This window comes from Musa acuminata, chromosome BXJ1-9 (assembly GCF_036884655.1).
Source record: "Musa acuminata AAA Group cultivar baxijiao chromosome BXJ1-9, Cavendish_Baxijiao_AAA, whole genome shotgun sequence".
NCBI classification, from domain to species: domain Eukaryota; kingdom Viridiplantae; phylum Streptophyta; class Magnoliopsida; order Zingiberales; family Musaceae; genus Musa; species Musa acuminata.
In genome coordinates, this window is record NC_088335.1 from 14,492,682 (window position 1) to 14,511,308 (window position 18,627).

At 46.5% G+C, this 18,627-nt stretch overlaps 2 protein-coding genes and 1 long non-coding RNA gene across 3 annotated transcripts; 1 reads left to right on the plus strand and 2 right to left on the minus strand.

The window, feature by feature from the left end:
* Positions 1 to 9,767: 9,767 nt before the first annotated feature.
* LOC135594084 (uncharacterized) lies at positions 9,768 to 10,559 on the minus strand. Its single transcript, XM_065084505.1, has one exon. The coding sequence runs from the start codon at positions 10,557 to 10,559 to the stop codon at positions 9,768 to 9,770; it is 792 nt and encodes a 263-aa protein (XP_064940577.1).
* Positions 10,560 to 13,017: 2,458 nt separating this feature from the next.
* On the minus strand, positions 13,018 to 14,335 carry LOC135594295 (uncharacterized). Its single transcript, XR_010480053.1, has 2 exons — positions 13,499 to 14,335; positions 13,018 to 13,395 (listed from the first exon to the last, which is right to left on the minus strand). It is a non-coding gene; the product is annotated as an uncharacterized LOC135594295 (long non-coding RNA).
* A 1,077-nt stretch (positions 14,336 to 15,412) lies between these two features.
* Positions 15,413 to 17,054, plus strand: LOC135593362 (ATP-dependent 6-phosphofructokinase 2-like). Its single transcript, XM_065083338.1, has 2 exons — positions 15,413 to 16,091; positions 16,152 to 17,054. The coding sequence occupies exons 1-2, from the start codon at positions 15,507 to 15,509 to the stop codon at positions 16,968 to 16,970; spliced, it is 1,404 nt and encodes a 467-aa protein (XP_064939410.1). The 5' UTR covers positions 15,413 to 15,506; the 3' UTR covers positions 16,971 to 17,054.
* The last annotated feature ends 1,573 nt before the right edge of the window (positions 17,055 to 18,627 follow it).

Genomic DNA, 18,627 nt, shown 5'->3' on the forward strand with positions numbered 1-18,627 from the left:
AACCTCGAGGGACTCGACCAATCACACTAAGCCTAAAAGGTAGGCAACTCTTGCCGATCACAACTCCTTGTGATTCCCGTCCTGTTCGGCCTCCGAATCACCATGGCCTCGAGGGACTCGACCAACCATGATGCTCGGTTAAGTCAACACCTTCGTTACAAGAGGAGTCTGATTTGATGATATACCCTCGAGGGACTCGACCAAGCATACCATGCCCTCAGGTCACCGGTGACATCTCTATGTCGTAAGCAAGATAGCGAATCGCGATATAGGTGAGTCTCGAGGGACTCGACCAACTCAACCTACACCGGGAATCGGCTCCTACTCATAACGATGGAAGGCCACGTGGGTCAATCTAATTGCCTCACGTTTACCGACTTAATATTATCGAGAGATGTTTCTATAATTTGGTCTCCTAATATGACATATCACACATATACATATTTAATATATATCTACATCGCATGCAAATATATATATACATATCTAGTATGTGTATAAGCAATCACATCAGATGATCATGGACCACAACCTAAAATAAGCAATCATAGCCAGGTTGCTCGTGCGAATGATTGGTTTTGAATTGCGTGTGTTGTGTTTAGGAAGAATTTTGACGTCAAAATTGTTGACGCAAAAACAAGGAAGGGCAGCAACAAGTTAGGTTGTGGTCCATAATCATCTGATGTGATTGCTTATACACATACTAGATATGTATATATATATTTGCATGTGATGTAGATATATATTAAATATGTATATGTGTGACATGTCATATTAGGAGACCAAATCATAGAAACATCTCTCGATGATATTAAGTCGGTAAATGTGAGGCAATTAGATTGACCCACGTGGCCTTCCATTGTTATAAGTAGGAACTAATTCCCGGTGTAGGTTGAGTTGGTCGAGTCCCTCGAGACTCACCTATATCACGATTCGCTATCTTGCTTACAACATAGAGATGTCACCGGTGACCTGAGGGCATGGTATACTTGGTCGAGTCCCTTGAGGGTATATCATCAAATCAGACTCATCTTGTAACGAAGGTGTTGACTTAACCGAGCATCATGGTTGGTCGAGTCCCTCGAGGCCATGGTGATTCGGAGGCCGAATAGGACGGGAATCACAAGGAGTTGTGATCGACAAGAGTTGCGTACCTTTTAGGCTTAGTGTGATTGGTCGAGTCCCTCGAGGTTACACTAAGACATTGATTGGATCCTGATCCCCACTAGAAGTCTACCGGAGACTTCCGTTTCACGTGCTGAGGGTGTCGCGTGACTCGTTAGTAAAATAGTGGGAGCATATTATGATAGAAGTCCATATCTTGATAGTTTATTTCTTGCAAAATCTGCATGTTATTCATTTCTGCTGCATCTTTATTTTCAGAAAATGTCGCTTTCAAATCCCTTACGTGGCATACTTGATGTCAACCGCTTCACTGGTCCAAATTATACGGATTGACTCTGTAACTTGAGAATTGTTCTCACAGCGGAGAAAATCATGTACGTCCTTGATACAGTGATGCCTGCGCCCGAAGAAGGGGCAAACGAGGATGAGATCGCTCGCTACGTGAAGTACATTGATGACTCCACTCTTGCTCAGTGCTATATGTTGGGCTCTATGACTCCTGAGTTACAGAGACAACATGAAAAGATGGATGCCAGATCCATTCTCCTACATGTCCGCAAATTGTTTGAGGAACAGGGAAGGACTCAGCGATATGAGATATCTAAGAGCCTCTTCCGCGCTAGGATGACTGAGGGGACACCGGTTCAGAACCATGTCCTAAAGATGATTGAGTGGATAGAGAAACTCACAGGTCTAGGAATGGTCCTAGAGGATAACTTGTGTGTGGACATTATGTTTCAATCCCTACCAGATTCCTTTTCATAGTTCATAATGAATTTTAATATGAACAAGCTTGAAGTGACTCTCCCAGAGCTTCTCAATATGTTGAGGGAGGCAGAGAGTACTATCAAGAAAGAGAAGCCAGTTCTCTACACTGGTGAGACCAAAAGGAAAAGGAAAGCAGAAAGGTCCCTTATGAAGGGAAAGGGCAAGGTCAAACCAGGTAAAGCAAAGGTTGCTAAGAAAGACCCAACAAAGGACAAAGGCCAGTGCTTCCACTATGGTAAAGATGGGCACTGGAAGAGAAACTACAAAGAGTACCTTGCAGAAAGGGCGAAACAAAAGCTTGATGAAGCTTCAGGTACATTCATGATCAGTCTCCATTTGTCAGACTCTTATAATAACATATGGGTATTGGATACCGGTAGTGCTTATCATATATGCAATTCGTTGTAGGTTCTGGCAAGGCCTAGGAGACTAGAGAGAGGCGAGATGGACCTCAAGATGGGTAATGGAGCAAAAGTTGCTGTAGTAGCTGTTGGCGAGGTCACCCTACATCTGCCTAGTGGAGCTTTTATTGCATTAGATGCATGTTGTTTTGTTCCTTCTATTATCAAAACATTATCTCCATTTCATGTTTAATAGTTAGTGGATATAAATTTGTTTTTGAGAACAATGGTTGTTCGATATTATTAGATGATAAGATCATCATGAAAGGAACATTGCATAATGGTTTATTTATATTAGACACCACTCCACATATCATGAATATAAATGTGTCCAAAAGGAAACGAGATGAGTTGAACAGTGCATACCTGTGGCATTGTAGGCTAGGTCACATCCATGAAAGAAGGATTCAAAAGTTGCTAAATGATGGATATCTAGATCCATTCGACTATGTGTCATATGCAACTTGTGAGCCTTGCATTCGTGGAAAACTGACCAACTCTCCATTTTGTGGAACTGGAGAGAGAGCCGCTGAGTTGTTGGAACTCATACATAGTGATGTATGTGGACCCATGTCAACTCATGCCATTGGAGGTTACTCCTACTTCATTACATTTACTAATGATTTCTCAAGGTATGGATATGTGTACTTAATGAAGTACAAGTCCAAGGCCTTTGAAAAATTCAGAGAGTATAAGAATGAGGTGGAGAACCAGACTGCAAAGAGTATCAAAACTCTTCGATCAGATCGAGATGGTGAATACTTAAGTACAGAGTTCACTCAGTTCCTCAAGGACCATGGGATATTATCCCAATGGACACCTTCTTATACACCTCAGCTCAATGGTGTCTCTGAAAGGAGAAATCGTACATTATTAGATATGGTACGGTTCATGATGAGTTTCGCTGACCTACCCATCTCATTCTGGGGATATGCCATAGAAACCGTAGCTTACCTTCTGAACAGAGTTCCAACTAAGTTGGTAGTGTCTACACCATATGAGATATGGAAAGGGAAGAAGTCTGATCTTAAGGTTGTTAAGATTTGGGGCTACCCTGCACATGTTAAAAGACACAACCTCGATAAGTTAGAATCAAGGACAGAGCGATGCAAATTTGTGGGATACCCCAAGGAAACTTGTGGGTATTATTTCTATCATCTCGAGGACCAAAAGGTCTTTGTAGCTAAGAAAGCAGTGTTCCTTGAGAAGGAACACATTCTTGGCAGAGATAGTGGGAGAATGATAGAATTGAGCGAGATTGGAGAACCAAGCTCAAGCACCACTCTACAGCCCGAGTCTGTTCAGGTACCTAATACACAAGTTTCAACTTTACGTAGATCTGATAGAGTATCCCACCCTCCTAAGAGATATGTGGGACATATTAGAGGAGATGATGCAGAGGATATTGATCCTTAGACCTACGAGGAGGCTATTATGAGTATAGACTCCGGGAAGTGGCAAGAAGCCATGAATTCTGAGATGGATTATATGTACTCCAATAAGGTTTGGAACCTAGTTGATGCACCCGAAGGTATTGTACCCATCGGTTGCAAGTGGATCTTTAAGAAAAAGATCGGAGTAGATGGAAAGGTAGAGACCTATAAAGCAAGGCTAGTGGCTAAGGGGTATCGTCAAAGGCAAGGTGTTGACTATGACGAAACCTTCTCACCCGTAGCAATGCTAAAATCCATCAGAATTCTATTGGCTATTGCAGCACACTATGATTATAAGATCTGGCAAATGGATGTGAAAACCGCATTCCTCAATGGGAACCTCGAGGAGGAGGTGTATATGATACAACCTGAGGGATATGTGTCCAAGAACTGTCCAGATAAGGTGTGTAGGTTGCTTAGATCCATTTATGGATTAAAGCAAGCTTCCCGAAGTTGGAACATAAGATTTGATGAGGCAATTAGATCTTATGACTTCGTTAAGAACGAAGATGAGCCTTGTGTATACAGAAAGGTAAGTGAGAGCGCTATCACCTTTTTGGTGTTGTATGTGGATGACATCCTGATCATTGGGAATGACGTAGGAATGCTATCCACAGTAAAGGCTTGGTTATCTAGACACTTCTCCATGAAGGACTTAGGGGAAGCATCCTATATTTTAGGGATTAGAATCTATAGAGATAGATCCAAGAGAATGCTTGGCTTGTCCTAGTCCAGGTACATAGAAACCATTGTCAAAAGGTTTGGCATGGAAAATTCCAAGAGAGGTCTCATACCAATGAGACATGGGATATCGCTTTCTACGAGTATGTCCCCAAAGACTCCAGAAGAAAGGGCGAACATGGATATGATACCTTATGCCTCAGCAATAGGGTCTATCATATATGTCATGCTATGTACTAGGCCTGATATAGCGCATGCTCTGAGTGTCACGAGCAGGTATCAAGCGGATCTAGGCTTGGAGCATTGGAAAGCAGTAAAGTGTATCCTTAAGTACTTGAGAAGGACTAAGGATCTTTTACTAGTATATGGAGGTAATAGCCTTAAGGTTGAAGGCTACACTGACTCAAGTTTTCAGTCTGATGTCGATGATAGCAAGTCGAATTCAGGGTATGTGTACACCTTGAATGGAGGAGCAGTGTGCTGGAAGAGTTCCAAACAAGATACCACTACTGACTCGACCATAGAGGTGGAGTACATTGCTGCATCAGATGCAGCAAAGGAGGGAGTTTGGGTAAAGAAGTTCATCACAGATTTGGGAGTCATGCCGGGTAGCAAAGAGCCGATCTCCCTATATTGCGACAACAATGGGGCGATTGCTCAAGCAAAGGAACCTAGGTCTCATCAGAAATCTAAGCATTTTCTGAGGAGGTTCCACCTTATCAGAGAGATCGTGACCCGAGGAGATGTAGTAGTGGAAAGAGTTCCATCCGAAGGTAACATTGCAGATCCACTAACAAAGCCGTTGTCTCAGATTTGTTTTGAGCGTCACAGAGGTCTGATGGGAATCAGACACATAGGTGATTGGCTTTAGGTCAAGTGGGAGATTGCTAGTCATAGGTGCCCAGCAAGCCAATCACGTGAGTGATGGAACGTGTGACTTAATATAGAATCTTTTTGCTTATTATATTTTGGCATATATCACTTTATAACTATTGCATAAATGAATATATATATTGTGATGTCCTTAGATTTGTGCAATGGGAATCGGATCGTGATGAGATCACGATAGTGAGATCGATTCACCTTTAAACACATATCATAAATAATCCCGGTCATAGGTTACTCGAGAGGGATATCGTGATAACCGGACAGACTGGTGTATTATATACCCGTCCATATGATGGATGCAGCTGGTCTCATAGCTGCTTGTGTAGGGACACTAGGGATACAGTACAGGTGCTCATTGGAGAATGAGTTCACTGATTGATCCGCTTACGGAATGCTGGATGGTTGATGATGCCTTATTGTCAAACAGTGATTCCGTAGTCCTAGTGGTGTATCTGGTCCTTAGACTTAAGACACCAAGGATGTCCTGTATGAGTGCTCCACTCTTTGATACCAGACTTATAGGTTTGGCTGTCTCAGATCTAGTACAGTTGGTCATTGGGAGTGGTAGTCGACCTTACGAGGGCTATTGAGTGTCGATAGAGGATCATCCACTCTCGGCGTCATGAGAGGAATATCCCATGTGTTCTTGCTCAGACAAATCCCTGGCCAGGGTCATTCGGGTTGAGAGAGAAATAGTTCTCCGGGAGAATCCGATTAGAGCGAGACTCGAGAAGAAACCGTGTGGGTCTAACAACACCATGCTCGATATACGGTCTCTGGTATATTAGATGGATGAGGGACTATAGGTACACGGTAACTGAGGACAGACAGGTCCAATGGATTGGATTCCCCTGTATCGTCTAGGGACTACGGCGTAGTGGCCTAGTACGTCCGTAGTCGATGAGTCGAGTGAATTATTACAGAGATAATAATTCACTTAGTTAGAAGGAGTTCTGACAGGTATGACTCACGGCCAGCTCGATATTGGGCCCAGAGGGTCACACACATATGGTAGGCATTGCGATGAATAGAGGTTCAGATATGAGATATCCGACAGAGCCCTTGTCTTATTGGATGCAGATCCAATACCCACTAGGGGAGGACCCATTAGGGTTTGACAGGGGACTTTATAAATAGGAGGGATTCAGAGCCCCATGGGCTAGAGAGCTTTTGTTTGCCTTTTCCTATTCTCCTCTCCATCTCCACCTCAGAGTAGGTCTGGAATTTTGAGGAGCGTCGTCGCAACCCTACTGTGTGGATCACCGCTAGAAAGGAGGACGCTTGACCTCCTTCACCCTCTCCTAAGGATCTGCAAGGAAACAGGGATATACGATCTCCCTAGGTAACACAATCTACTCTATACGCAGTTTCATGTTTCGTGGATTTTTGCGTACCAATCTTCGCATGACGACGAACATCTCTTTGGGAATCGGGGATTTTGTTTTTCTTGTTCTTCCGCTACGCATATGATGTTGCCCCCAAGGATTTCCCAACACGTGGGCTGTCGGGGTGTGCAGGCGTGTTCTTGGCACGAACTACATCGTTGCACGTGGGCCTTCGCATCCCGGCACATGGTCGACCAGTAGTAGCCTTGGCGAAGTATTTTTGTGTGCCAGGGTCCGCCCTCCGATGTGTTCCCCGTAGACTCCCTCGTGGACCTCAACCAGAACCGTCTGAGCTTCGTTGGGCTCTAGGCACCGTAGGAGGGGTTATGTGAAGGAGCGCTTGTAGAGTTGTCCGCTCACCTCGGTATACCACGCATGCGTGCGACGCAGGCGTCGAGCTGCTACTTTGTCGGGGGGAAGAGTCCCGTCCCGTTTGAAGCGCAGCAACTCTTGTACCCAGGTGGTAGGCATGCCGCTCGAGGTTGCCGTTGTGACTTCGATGGCACAGGCAGGAAGCTCCTCGACTTTGGGCCCGGCTTCTGGGGTCGGCTTTGACGCCAGCTTAGCTAGCGCGTCGGCTCGCTCGTTCTCTCCCCTCGGGATACTAGACAATGTAAAGTGAGGGAACTTGGTGGTCAGGTCATTTACCTGTGCCAAGTACTTGGCCATGATCGGGTCCCGAGCTTCGTATCCCTCGCTGAGTTGTTCGGCTACCAGCTGCGAGTCAGTGAGGACGCGGATGGCGACCACCTGCATCTCGAGGGCCAACCGGAGTCCTGCTAGGAGCGCCTCGTATTCCGCCTCGTTGTTAGTGGCCCGGAACCTGAAGTGAAGGGAGCGCTCGAACGACCGCCCATCGGGAGCTTGCAACACCAGCCCCGCGCCGGCACCTTTTGAGTTGGCCGATCCGTCGACGTGCAGGACTCAAGCCTCGGGGGGTTGTTCGAGATCCTCGTCCCCGATCTGTGTTAATTCCGCGATGAAGTCGGCCACGGACTGGGCTTTGATAGCGGTCCTGGGCACGTATCGTATGTCATGCTCGCCAAGCTCGACCGCCCATTTGAGGAGACGTCCTGCAACATCTAATTTAGATAGGATCTGCCGAAGCTGCTAGTTAGTAATGACCTCCACTGGGTGAGCCTGGAAGTAGGGGCGTAGCTTCCGGGCTGACAGCATGAGCGCCAGCGCCAGCTTCTCTATTGGGGGATATCGTTCCTCTAGCCCGGCCAGGATGTGGCTGGCATAGTAGACTAGGAGCTGTTCGCCGGAGTCTTCCTTGACCAGGACGGAACTGACTGCGTGCTGGGAGGCAGCCAGGTAGAGGCCCAGCTTCTCCCCAGGAGAGACTAAGGCAAGTCGGGGGAGGTTGGCCAAGTGTTGCTTTATTTGCTTGAGGGCTTCCTCGCACTCCGCCGTCCATTGAAAGTTCTTCGGGTTCTTTAACGCTCTGAAGAAGGGGAGGCAGCGATCACCTGATCGGGCAAGGAAACGGGACATGGCGATGAGCCTCCCGTTAAGGTGTTGTAGGTCTTTGATCGTCCGAGGTGACTGCATATTGATGATCGCTTGGACTTTCTCTGGGTTAGCGTCAATTCCTCTTTCGTGTATGATAAACCCGAGGAACTTTCCCGAAGTAACGCCAAAGGCGCACTTCGCGGGGTTGAGTCTCATGCCGTATTTGCGTAGCGTGGCAAATGCCTCGGCCAGATCGGCCAGGTGGGCTCCTGCCTCTTGGCTTTTGACAATCATGTCGTCGACGTAAACTTCCATGTTCCGCCCGATCTGGTGGGCGAACATCTTGTTTACTGTTCTCTGGTACGTAGCCCCGGCGTTCTTCAAACCGAAGGGCATTACCTTGTAGAAGTAGACCCCTTGATCGGTGAGGAAGGTCGTATGCTCTCGGTCTTCGGGTGCCATTCTGATATGGTTATACCCTGAGAAGGCGTCCATAAACGAGAGGCGGGTGTGTCTGGCCGTAGCGTCGACCAACTGGTCGACTTTTGGAAGCGGGTAGCAATCCTTCGGGCATGCATTGTTGAGACTGGTGTAATCAACGCACATCCTCCAGTTTCCATTAGCTTTCTTGACGAGGACTACATTGGATAGCCATTGTGGGTATCTGGCTTCTTCTATGAAGTCCGCCTCTAGTAGCCGACCCACTTCTTCTCGTATGGCCAACTGCCGATCAGGGGCGTGCCGCCTGGGTTTTTGCTTTATAGGGCGGGCGTCGGGTGAAATACTGAGGTGGTGCTATACGACTTCTGGGTCGACGCTCGTCATGTCAGATGGCGACCAGGCGAAGACGTCAACATTCTGCTGTAGGAGGTCGACGAGCTGTCTTCATTCTTGCTCGGGTAGCTCCGACCCGATCTTAACCGTCTGCTCCGGCCGATCCTCTAGCAGTGGCACGTCGATGGTGGACCCCCTCAGCTCAGGATAGGGGGCTGGCTTCTTTGTCTTCGGGGGTTCGCCAACGGTGGTTCGATCCTGGCCTTCTTGTGCAACGAAACGGCAGCCAGGTAGCAGCGCTTGGATTTTTGGGGGCTTCCTGCGACCTCTCCGGTCCCGGCATGGGTCGGGAACTTCACAGTTTGGTAGTAGGTCGAGACGACAGCTCTTATTTTGTTGAGGGTCGGTCGGCCGAGAATGGCGTTATATGCAGCGGGAAGGTCGATTACCAGGAAGGTGGTCATCACCGTCTTTGACCTCGGCGGGGCTCCCAGGGTCAAAGGTAAAGTGATCGCCCCCAGCGGCGAGATCGAGTCACTGGTAAATCCGGTGAGTGCCGAGAGCATCGGCTTCATGTTATCTCCGTACAAGCCGAGCTTTTGGAAGGCGTCGAAGTAGAGTATGTCGGACGAGCTCCCGGTATTGACCATGATCCTTCTTACTTGAGCATTGGCTATTCTGGCCGATATCACGAGCGCATCGTCGTGCTCGGTTTGTTCGGATGCCTCGGCCGGGAAAGTGATGTTAGGCTCGAGCCCATGCCTGGGAGCTTCAGCCGAAGTGGCCCTGGCGTACGCCTTTCTTTGGGTCATAGAATCCCCGCCAGACGCGGGGCCACCCGCTATTGTGTCGATGTGTCATTCGATGGGACCCTCCGGGCGTGGTGAAAGTTCCTTGTCCGGTCGAAGGTACTGACCGAGGTGTCCCCTACGAATGAGCTCCTCGATCTGCCTCTTTAGCTCCCGACATTGTTCGGTGTCGTGCCCATGTTGCCGGTGGAAGCGGCAGTACTTCGATTGGTCCGCCAGCGCCCGTGGATTCCTCATCGGGTAAGGTTCTTTGAGCAGTCCCTTCTCCCTTATGTGGAGGAATATTTCCGTTCGGGACGAGTTCAAGGCTGGGAGAGGGGGCCTTGATACTGGCGGGTCGGATCTGTCCAACCTGCGCCGAGACGCAGCGGGTTGCTGCTGCCGGGGCGGCTCCGGCTTGATCCTCTTGTGCTCCTCGAATCTCTCGGCCATCCATGTCTCCGCGGCGACGAACTGGCTCGCCCGTTGGAGCATCTCGGGTACCGACGTGGGAGGTCGCTCCACCAGAGACCAGAAGAACCTGGAGGGCCGCAGGCCTATCATGAACGCCTGCATCAATAGAGAAGGGTGAGCGTCTGAGAGTCCTCGGATCTGCGTCATAAAACGATTTACAAAGTGGGAGAGGGGCTCGTCCTCCCTTTGGTGGAGCCCGAGGAGCAACGCCACGGATGGCTTCAGATGGGCGTAGGCCAGGAAGTTGAGTTTGAAATCTCGGGCGAGTTGGTCGAAGGAAGAGATGGTCCCAGTCTTCAGGCCGCTGTACCATGCGCGAGCCGGTCCCCTTAAGGTCGTTGGGAACGCCCTGCACATCAAGGCGTCAGAAGTCCCATATAGTGCCATTTGGGCGCGAAACGCGGCCACGTGATCCGCAGGGTCGGTGGCGCCGTCATAGGCGTCTAGGGACGGGAGCCGGAAGTGTGGTGGAATCGCTTGATCTTGTATTTCGGGCGCGAACGGTGACCCTTGGTATCCGTCCACCCCGAGCTCCCCCTTCGACCTGCGAACCTCCTGTTGTACTTCGTCGAGGCGTTGATTGAAGAGGCACAACTAGGCTCGCAGGGCGCTCGTCGAGTCCGTGGGTGGTACCTCAGGCCCTGGGTGACTCGACGTGCCTTCCGCCTCTCGGTCCCCGAGCTGGGCCGTTCGGTTTCGAGGGGGGCTCATGCTGTTGCGAAGGCTGGGTTGCATGTGGGGGCGTCGGCTGGGAGACGAGCGGGATGATAGTCTGCATCGCGCCTGCCAGCGCTCGGACTTGGTGAGCGAGATCGTGGAAGGCTTCGGGCGAAACAGGTGGCGGGCCAACGGGGACGTCGGGTGGCGACAAACCCGGGTCGTTGAACAGCCGCCAGTAGCGCTCCGATGTCGTGGCAGGGTGCTCGTCACGGGGTTCATCCCGCAGGGGATGTTCTTCTGGGGTGTTGATCGGACGCGACCCCATGGCTGCGGGTTCGCCGGAGTGGATCTGCTGACCGCTCGACATTCGGGGCCCTCCTTCTAGCGTCAAAAATGTTGCGGGAAACAATTGTAAGCCGTGGCCTCGGGGCCGACGCGGCTTGGTTCGGGTCCGAATACGTGGGGATCCGGCGCGGCGCTCCTCGGGACAGCCGGGGTGGCTGGTCGCGGTAGTCCAGATGGAATGTGGCGTCGGGGAGGTGCGACCTCGCCTTCGTTCCTGCACGCAGGTCAGGTCGGAAGCTCGGCCCGACCCCTCCGACGATCAAGTCAGATGATGTGGAAGGGAGTTTTCCTCGTGAAGCAGTCCCCCCCCTCCTGGCGCTAGAAGGAGGGTATTTATAGGACAGTTTATTATATTACCTGATGTGCCTGCCTGTGGGAGGCGGGATTGTACCTCTGATGGCGTCTGACATTGCTATTGACGTTGCGTGGAGAACCGAAATGTCGCAGGGTATGGGCGAGGGTCGATCATGGTCCTCCTCTGCCTCGGTCAAGCGCGCGGGGTCAGACAACGATGAAGTCGTTGTCTGAGAGCGGATGACATCAGCGCATGTCGAGTCAGCATTATTGCCCTCCTCCTCGGACAGAGTGACGCCCAGGTGAGGTGAGGTCGACGTCGTGACGCGTCATGTCGTCATTATTACCCCTATCAAAGATAGATAGTAAAAATGAATGGCTCTCTTTACTTAAGTAATCGTTCACTGTGACTTAGTTTCTCAAAATATATTAATTTATTGATAAGTTTTAAAATTAATTAAAAATACTATTGTATTAATTCACCTTTCTCCATCTGTCAGTAGTTCCATTATGACGTTAACAAAGATCACATCGATACCGGATGGCACAAATAATATTTTAAAAATAACACTCGAGTAATATGTGATTGAGAAAGGAACTATTTAAGTGACTGACCGTAAGATGTTCAAATTTAGCACATGATTAAATGCATAATAATAACTAACTAACTCGAATCATCATATCATATGAATTTTTTTAAAATTTAAGCATCGGGTTGGTCAAATACGTGGCTGAGCAGTCTTACAAGATGATTTAGTTAGTGCTCTAAGATTCTAATTAGCCCGTGACATTATTGGGAAAGAGATATGGTAGGATCTAAATCATGTTGTAGATCGGATAATCAAATTTTATTATAAAAAATTAAAAAAAAAAAAACTTAATTTCTCTAGTCCCATAATGGGGAAAATTTTTCCCTCTAACCATCTCTATATATTAGGGTATTTTAGATTATATCAGAAAATTTGACTTTTTTTTCTCTCATTATATTTAATGTTGACATATTAGTAATCGCTAGTGTTTGGATTGTTCAACATCCCTGTATTCCGATTACAACTTCCATCAGAGGGAGAAATAGTCTTAGGACAGCGTACGAGGTGTTTTTTTCTTTTGAATTTTTAATTCTATTAATTGTTTTAATCCAAGTTAGATGTTTTTCGTTAGTGTTCTAACAACCAAAGGTTGGTATTACTCAAGAATAATTTACTTTGAAGATTATCGATCGATTTTTCCGACGACAACACCAAACCACAAACTTAATGAGCTCCAAAGGAAATACACCGATGGAGTCTTGTTTCTTTGGAGAAAGGAAATATAGTATCATTATTGTTATTATTATTATTTTAACTCGATCATTCGATGTTTCAATTCTTGACAGAACCCAACTCTTCCTTCCTTCCTTCTCAACAGGTTGTATTTTTTATAATTTATTTTAACTTGATCCTGTGTTATTATATTTTCATATCCAAAAGCAAGTAACAAGTTTTATGCAATAGTAAGTAAGTAACAAAGTGCTTTTGCGGCTCAATGAAAATATCCTCTCTAAATATTCAGAGGAAGAATAACAATACCAAGATATCATTAATCCAAACATCCAAAGTTTCTGGAACCTAATGATCCATCGTTTACAAGATGGAACAACCACCAGGGTCGGAGGCATAGATTTCATGATCATACATCACCACCTTTTGACATGGAGGGTAGCACCACCTCGCAGATTCTTTCGCTGCCTCCACCTTATGACGTAGAGGGTAACCGGGGCAGCACCACGCCACTGATTCCTTCTTCTTCGCTTCCTCCACCTTGACTATGCATGCATGGCCTACTTTCTTCCTCAGGGTGGTTGTTAAGTTTGCAGGATCCACGCAATCTCCCACCACCACCAGTTGATCCTTCTCCTCCCCTTCCACCGCAACTGAATCAGCGCCTTCCGAAACAGCATCACCCCAAGTTTGGATGAGTTCTTCACGATCATGAATGAGCTCAAGCTTGATCACCCAAGACAAGTCTGATCGATTCCAGAAGCGTACCTGCTGCAGCAACAACCTGCATGGCTTTGACGCGGCACCTGTCGCACTTCATCTGCACTTTGATCACTATCTTCTTCTGCAAAGGCCGATGAAGATGATGCAAAAAGGTAATATCAACAACAAAAGAGAAATCACCCTTGCTGGGTACCTTTCAAGGTACAAAACCTCTTATCACTCCATTTCCCTTTGCTGATGATGCAAAAAAAAAAAAAACCAAGTGAGAGGTATGCATAGCTTCATGCTCCTCTTTCCTGATGGATGGAGAAGAACCTGATTTGTCTATGTGTTTGAGCCAAACAAGAAGACTGTGGTGCTTATCGAGTAGTGGAAGGGGATGAGACACCTACCTATATATAAACACACAATGTCCTTGCTGTTTTTTTTACGTAGAGAAGAAGACCAAGAACATAGTGCAGAACGAAGTCAATGCAAATTTTACCTGCAAGTTAACAACAACCCATAGGTGAAAGCTTGAATCGAAGTTTATAAGCATATAGAATAATGATGTGTTTTATCTTCTGAGGAATGATCTCCACCACTTGCAAATCTCATAACTGGAAGCACTTGTTTGTGTTGGACTGTCTGTCAAAGTTCCGCTTTTCTCATGGAAAGCATTGGGAATAAAAAGGTCAAGCACCAGCCTATTAATTTAACCGAGACAAGTCAAGGTGACTTCTCGCCATCTTCCGAGTGCTCTATGGTTCTCTTTGCTCTACCAGGTTGTACTCGTTAGGGAAGAAAGCCTAGAGCAGATCCAAAGCATTGAGTCTAGATTTCATCAGGTGCACCTACTGCATGCAACGACGGAGGCCAAAGACTCCTGGTGAAGTCTGGGTATGTCTGAACCCTTCTGAACTCTGAATTATCCTCTTGGGATCTGCTTTGGTTGCTTCACTATATAAGAGGACTAAGTCTTGTATAAATTTAGTAGTTTAATGCGTTCCGTGATGGTTTTGTTTGTGTTTTCCTTAATTCTTTTCTCATCCAAGTCAAGTCTTTAGCATCTCCTCGAACACATTGATCTGTAGAGAAAGTTTGATGGTTCTAAACAATTGAAAGCTTCCCTTCGTGTTCACGCTGTATCCACATATGTTCATATATATATATATATATATATATATATTTCTAAAAGAAGCATGTGGAAGAATGGGAAGACCTCAGTCATTGGAGGAACATGCATTGACTCCTGTAGCATTACTCTCGTCAACGGAAAAAAATTAGTAATATTTACAAATATTTCCTTTCTCGGAATTTTATTTGAAAATATCTCTATCAGGTGGCGCCCCTCCATTCATTTTCTATGCTTATGTTGGGGACTCCCTCCTTTCTAATAAAATTAAAGACTATTTTTTGTATAGGTTCCCTTCATGAGTATAACTTAGATCACTTCCCAATATAACATGGCCAACCTTTATTTATTATTAAACCTATCCAAACTTCTATAAAATCAGATATGGATTAAAGAAAATTAGTATTATCTTTTTAGATTTTTATGATAACTAATTAATAAAATTTAAGATTTTTTTAAAACCATAATAGAGTATAACTTAGTTCAACTCTGAGTATTACCATCTCAATTTCCACTAAATCAACTCAAAATTTTACATAATAGTTAGAGCATGATTTTAATATGATTAGTATCATTTTTTATTTCTTTGAGGATTTTATGATAATTAAGCATTAAAATAAATAATTTTTAATAATATTTAAATAAATTTTTTTTTTGTTCAAGCGAAAAACGACGGCCCAGAATGCTTATAGTTCATGACATGGCCTTCTTGAGTTTAAGACCCATCAGGTATGAATAGAGCGAGCTCATCGGGCTAAACGCTCAAGTCTCAAGGGTTCGACGCACGTCTTTAAATTACTACGTGGCATGCAGACAGCATGCAAGGTCATCATCGCAAACTCAACGTCTTCCACGTACTCCTCGTTTCCTTTTAACGGAACGAGTGTTCTCCGGCACTGCCGCTGGACGCACTTCCATTACCGCCGGTTGCAACATCTGATGGCTCTCTCCTCCAACGCGTCCTCCGTACCCGCTACTGTCTCCGACGGCGACGAGTTCACGCTCCCGCCCTTGGCTCTCCGGGGGCTCCCACACCTCTCCGACTACCTCCCGAACCCCCCCGCCCTCACCAACCCCATCGACCGTAACCCCTTCTACCGTCCCTCCGACGGCTTCTACATCGCGCCCTCCGACTTCATCCTCCGCCACATCCTCTTCGACCTCTCCTCCCCCTCCGCCCTCGGAGATCTCCTCGTTGCCTACCACCGCGCCGGGCCCCGCCGAACCATCCGCTTCGACCCGGCGGACGTGCGGGCGGCCATCGTCACCTGCGGCGGGCTCTGCCCGGGGATGAACACGGTGATCAGGGAGCTGGTGGTGGGGCTGTGGGAGCTCTACGGCGTCCGGCACATCTTCGGTGTGCCGTCGGGCTACCGGGGGTTCTACTCGGCCGAGCCGCTGCCGCTGGACCCCATGATCGTGCACGGCTGGCACAAGATGGGCGGCACGGCTCTCGCCACGTCCAGGGGCGGATTCGACCTCGAGAAGATCGTCGATGCCATCGAAGCGCGCCGTTTCAACCAGGTGATGTTTGCGATGCACAAGTTCTTGTACCGTTCGTGAAGATGACATCGAATCTTTTAGGTCTACTGCATTGGAGGCGATGGAACCATGAAAGGCGTGGTTAAGATTTACAAAGAGATTCAGCGTCGGAAGCTCAATGTTTCGGTAACCGGAATTCCGAAAACAGTAGACAACGACATCGGCATCATAGACAAGTCATTTGGATTCCAGACGGCCGTGGAGATAGCGCAGCAAGCGATCAGCGCAGCCCATGTGGAGGCCGAGAGCGCCGTGAACGGCATCGGGCTTGTGAAGCTGATGGGCAGGAGCACCGGGCACATTGCACTGCATGCCACGTTGAGCAGCCGCGACGTGGACTGCTGCTTGATCCCTGAGAACGACTTCTTCTTGGAAGGGAAAGGTGGACTCTTCGAGTTCCTCGACCAGAGGTTGAAGCAGAATGGGCATGCCGTCGTTGTGATAGCCGAGGGAGCAGGACAGGGTTTGATGCCACGAACGGATGCCGAGGAGGAGAAGGATGAGTCAGGCAATCCGGTGTTTCTGGATGTAGGAACATGGCTGAAATCTGAGCTGAACAAGTTGTGGGAGGTAGAACATGCGGGACAACTGTTCACAGTGAAGTATATCGATCCCATGTATATGATACGGGCAGTGCCGGCTAATGCAACAGACAACCTATACTGCACCATATTGGCTCATTCTGCAATCCATGGAGTGATGGCAGGGTACACTGGATTTGTGGCTGGCCCAATAAATGGTAACTATGGCTACATCCCGGCGGAGGAGGCGGCAGTCGCAAGGAATGTGGTGGACACAAGAGATCACAAATGGGCGTGGGTACGAACAGTGACAAATCAACCTGATTTTGTGAAGAGCTAAATCCTATGATCTTCGAGTCTGTCTAAAAGGATAAAGATTGCTGCTGTATGTTGTTGTATCTTCTTCTTCTGTTATCTTTTTTGTCACTCTCTTCTTTCTTGAACGGCCACAAAGATTGTGATGCTTCTTCTCTTCTGCAATCTAACCTGTTAGAAACAATAGAAGAAGACTCTATAAGCAATCTTAAAAAGCCTGACAAAGCAATTAGGAAATCCCAAAATATCAACAATGAATGTACAGACTAATACAATATATCACCAAATCAAACACTCTTACTCCATTCCAGGTTTAAACAAAAATAAAACAATCATGTGTCTCCAAATAAGGCTCCTATCCATTAACCTGAAAAAAGGAAGGTGTGTGTACAAATGCAATACTGGAACTGTGTGTGGTATCCACAAATGGGAACGGTTAGTCATAAAAATTAGATACCACATGTCCATACTTTTGATGTTGAATAAGCTAATTGTGTTTGAAGGATCCTCAGGATAAAATTCCTTCGCCAACTCCAGATGTCCAAAGCAGACAATTCAGATATCACATCTAAACTTTCTGAAAGCACAAGCAAAGAGCTCGGGGCTAACCGATCGATCGAGGACATGCGTGTCTACTCTCCATTCTCCATGGCAGTTTTCAGCTAATAATAATCTAGTTAAATGAGGAGACTTGCTCTGGAAAGTACTCCACCAACTCATCCTTTATAACCCAGGCAAGATCTTTACACTTCTCAGATGTGAAGTTTGCTGATGCCAATTTCTTGTGATGTAAAAAAAGAAAGAGAAAAATGCGAGGAAAGCAGCAAAGCTAACAATCTTGAAAGATCTTGTGAACCTGCATGAGGTACACATAGAACTATAGATTTCTGCATCAATGATTAGTGTATTATTGCAGTTAGCATTAGGTGGCATTAGGCCTCAGATTCAAATTCACATGTACGAATTGTGTAAGTGCCATATACACGACATTTAATGTAATGAAAATCTCTTTCAATTTAAAAAAAAAAAAACTTACATCATTTAATTTAGTTCAAATGCAACCAGTTCATAACTAAATAAACAATCTAATATCAAACAAATCACAACCACATTCCAATAGAGGGCCTTCTTTCAAAACTTCCATTTCATTAATCTATATTTTTAGAAAACTACCAGTCATGATATTCACAATCCTAAGGAGCTGCCATACGGGTGCTAGCCTACCAATAAACCCCAAAAAAGTGGCCACCATATGAGAAAAAAAGGTCAACCAAGTGGAAAGAAACCAGTAGGCTATTAAATGATTATCACATTGCATAGAAAGCATCTTTGCATTTTTCAGGTTTTCCACAAGGAACATAGAGTTGAACAAAATAACTGCAGTATAAGAATTTAGACACTAAATGTCTGCATTTTGAGAAAGAATGATCAAAGGGAGGTAAAATATTAAACATGTCTTAGCATCCAGGCTGCAATTGAACAAGGATAAGACAAATATCTAAAATCAAAGACTACTAATGAAAAAAGCTGCAAAACGAATACTTGTTTCAAGGTTAGAATTCCTGGTTCCACCACAGCATGTGTAATTGGAGCACTGCCCACAAAATATGTTTGATTAAGTTCTCTAATTACAGATTTGGACTTTAATAAGACTTAATGTAAGCACTATCATTAAGTTGGAT

Excerpts from the sequence above, each read along its gene's own strand:
- LOC135594084 (XM_065084505.1), bottom strand. The coding sequence starts at position 10,559 with ATGGCACTATATGGGACTTCTGACGCCTTGATGTGCAGGGCGTTCCCA.
- LOC135593362 (XM_065083338.1), top strand. The coding sequence starts at position 15,507 with ATGGCTCTCTCCTCCAACGCGTCCTCCGTACCCGCTACTGTCTCCGAC. Across the intron at positions 16,092-16,151 it reads AAGCGCGCCGTTTCAACCAG|GTCTACTGCATTGGAGGCGA; the intron begins GTGATGTTTGCG and ends CGAATCTTTTAG.